The sequence below is a fragment of the Guillardia theta genome, assembly GCF_000315625.1.
Source record: "Guillardia theta CCMP2712 unplaced genomic scaffold GUITHscaffold_24, whole genome shotgun sequence".
NCBI lineage: Eukaryota > Cryptophyceae > Pyrenomonadales > Geminigeraceae > Guillardia > Guillardia theta.
Window position 1 is genome coordinate 571,069 of NW_005434650.1, and position 2,329 is coordinate 573,397.

General features: G+C 52.2%; 1 protein-coding gene across 1 annotated transcript; it reads right to left on the minus strand.

Moving 5' to 3' along the window:
- Nucleotides 1-28: 28 nt before the first annotated feature.
- Nucleotides 29-455, minus strand: GUITHDRAFT_49233 (hypothetical protein; the record flags this gene model as incomplete). The annotated part of the gene is made up of 3 exons (XM_005834797.1): nt 29-107; nt 161-219; nt 267-455. Coding segments are annotated over 3 exons (327 nt in total), but the record flags the coding sequence as incomplete, so codon positions are not given.
- Between the last annotated feature and the right edge of the window lie 1,874 nt (nt 456-2,329).

Consider the following 2,329-nt stretch of genomic DNA (forward strand, 5'->3'; position numbering starts at 1 on the left):
AGGAGGAGGAGGAGGAGGAATGCCCCCTCACCTTGCCGAAGTCCCTCTTCACAGCCTCGGCACAGGACTTGATATCGTAGTGCTCGAGACCAGCATAGCGCTTGTTCCTTCACGGCAGAGAGTGAGATGCAACAAAGCACGCAAGCATCGACTATCATACTCGAGGATGTCGGCGGGGATCTCCTCGGGGGTGGAGAACATGGCGTCAAGGGGGTAGATCTGTCATGGACATAGTCATGCGCCCGCTGCCACACCCGTGCATGCACTACCTTCTCGATCTTCATCATGGAGCCGTCCTTGAGGACCTGGTCATCACCGAACCCCTTCTTCAGGCCGCGCTCGAACAGGCTGAGGACAGGTGGCCATGTTCCCACAACAATGGTCGCTCCCGCGTTCGCCAGCTGCTTGGCAATGGCCCAGCCATACCCGCTAGAGTCCGCAACACCCGCAACGAAAGCAACCTAGGGAGCAGATGCATGAGTGGAATGGGGGTCGAAAGGAGTGTGTGAGGAGATCCAAAGGTGGCGCATGAAGAAAATGAAATAGGACACTGCAACACAAGCACATCCAGTGCATCTTCTCTTTCCACTATACCTTGCCAGTCAGGTCGATGTTGTAACCCATCTTGGCTCCGGCGGCAGCACTACGCCCTTGCTTGGAGCGAAGGGCAAAGGCAGGGGATCGAAGACCCGTGGGGGACACCCTGGGAGAGGTGAAGGAAGAGGTGGCAGACGAAGAGACAGACGAAGTGAAGGCAGGGGAGAACGACGGGGAGCAGCTGAAGGCAGCGACGCTCTGCACCAGCGCCACAGCCATGGCCGCGCGCATCATTGCTGGGATCCTCAGGCTTGAGCCTGTTCCGAGGGGGGTGTTTAGAACGACAAGTTTGAAGACAGGTTTCAAAAATTGTTGAATTTTTACTAGAAATTTGCGCTAAGTGGGGGACATTTTTCAGTAAATAAACAAATGTTCGAGTGCTTTGACGAAATTTATATACCCCTCGTTGAAATTCCGAGATGGGGGGGAGGCCGTCCCTGTTGTAGGCACGCAACCGCAGTTGGCTTAAAAGTAACTAAAACTACATATATACATAAATAGATATAAAATTGAAGAAGACTTTTATTTTAAATACGATGTTTGATTAAGTGACTAATATTTGATTTGATAAAATATAAAATATTTTAAATATTTATACTAGAAAAGAAACAAGGTAACCAAATCCCTGGCAAATATGGCTTTAAGCACTGCTATCAGTAAAGCCAATGGTATCAAAATCACAACTTAAAACTATATTTGAATTGTTTATATATCAACTACTGGAGGATAGAACAGTTTCAATAGAAATGATTTAGCATAGTACAAATTATGTGTACTATATGAAACATATATAATACTTAATGCCTCCATACAACGTTATAAAAGCCGCCCACACACATAAGGGAATATTGACTATAGACAACCCCATAACCCCTGCATCTTACGGTACCCCAGCACCCACCCCCTCAACCTTGACCTGCCTTCAAGCTCAAGGGAAGCCTCACTAGTATACGATATTTCCTATATTGCAAATAAATAAAATTACTGGGTTCACTGTACGTCCTGACAAGACTGATTCCTAGCAAACGCTGACCCCCAACTTTATCATGTACCCCACCTAGAAGATTGTAAAAAATTGAGAAATCCATAGTCAATATCAATCTGTGATTACCCCACCCTTCTCTTTCCCAAGTACCCACCCTTTATCGTGCCCTTGGATCACAGGAAAACTACCGTGCCTTGATAGACATGAGCCATAACCCCCACCCTCATCAATCGCAAGGCGGCCACCACATTCCGAATCCCGCCGAGACATGGCAGTGGCCGCCGGGCGGCGCGGGCGCCGGAGGTCCGACGCCGGAGCGGCCGGCGGCAGCCGGCCGAAGTTCAGCGAGTCCGGCGGCGACTCGGACGTGCGCCGCCTGAGACGCCTCCCGGCCCGGCGGTGGACGGCCGCTTCAACTTGACTTAGTGACTTGCCACGGAACTTGAAGTTGCCGCGTGCAGTGGCCGTGCGCGGCCGCGCGGGGCCGGACCGTTCGGACTTGGAAAACTTGCGCCGCCGTCCGTCGGACCGGCGGGCCTCACAGAGTCACGGCCGGGCCCGGCCCCGACCGGGCCTCGTAACCGTTCGATCGTCGGCGGCGTTGAGCTACACTGGCAGTGCCAGGCCCGGATCAGGGGGCAGCCCGGGCCGGCGCCGAGGCTAGGTCACTGAACAATGTTCTTGTGAAGGAACATGGGAATGTTCCTTTGAAGGAACCGTCGGGCACAACCCTTCGCCTTGACTAGC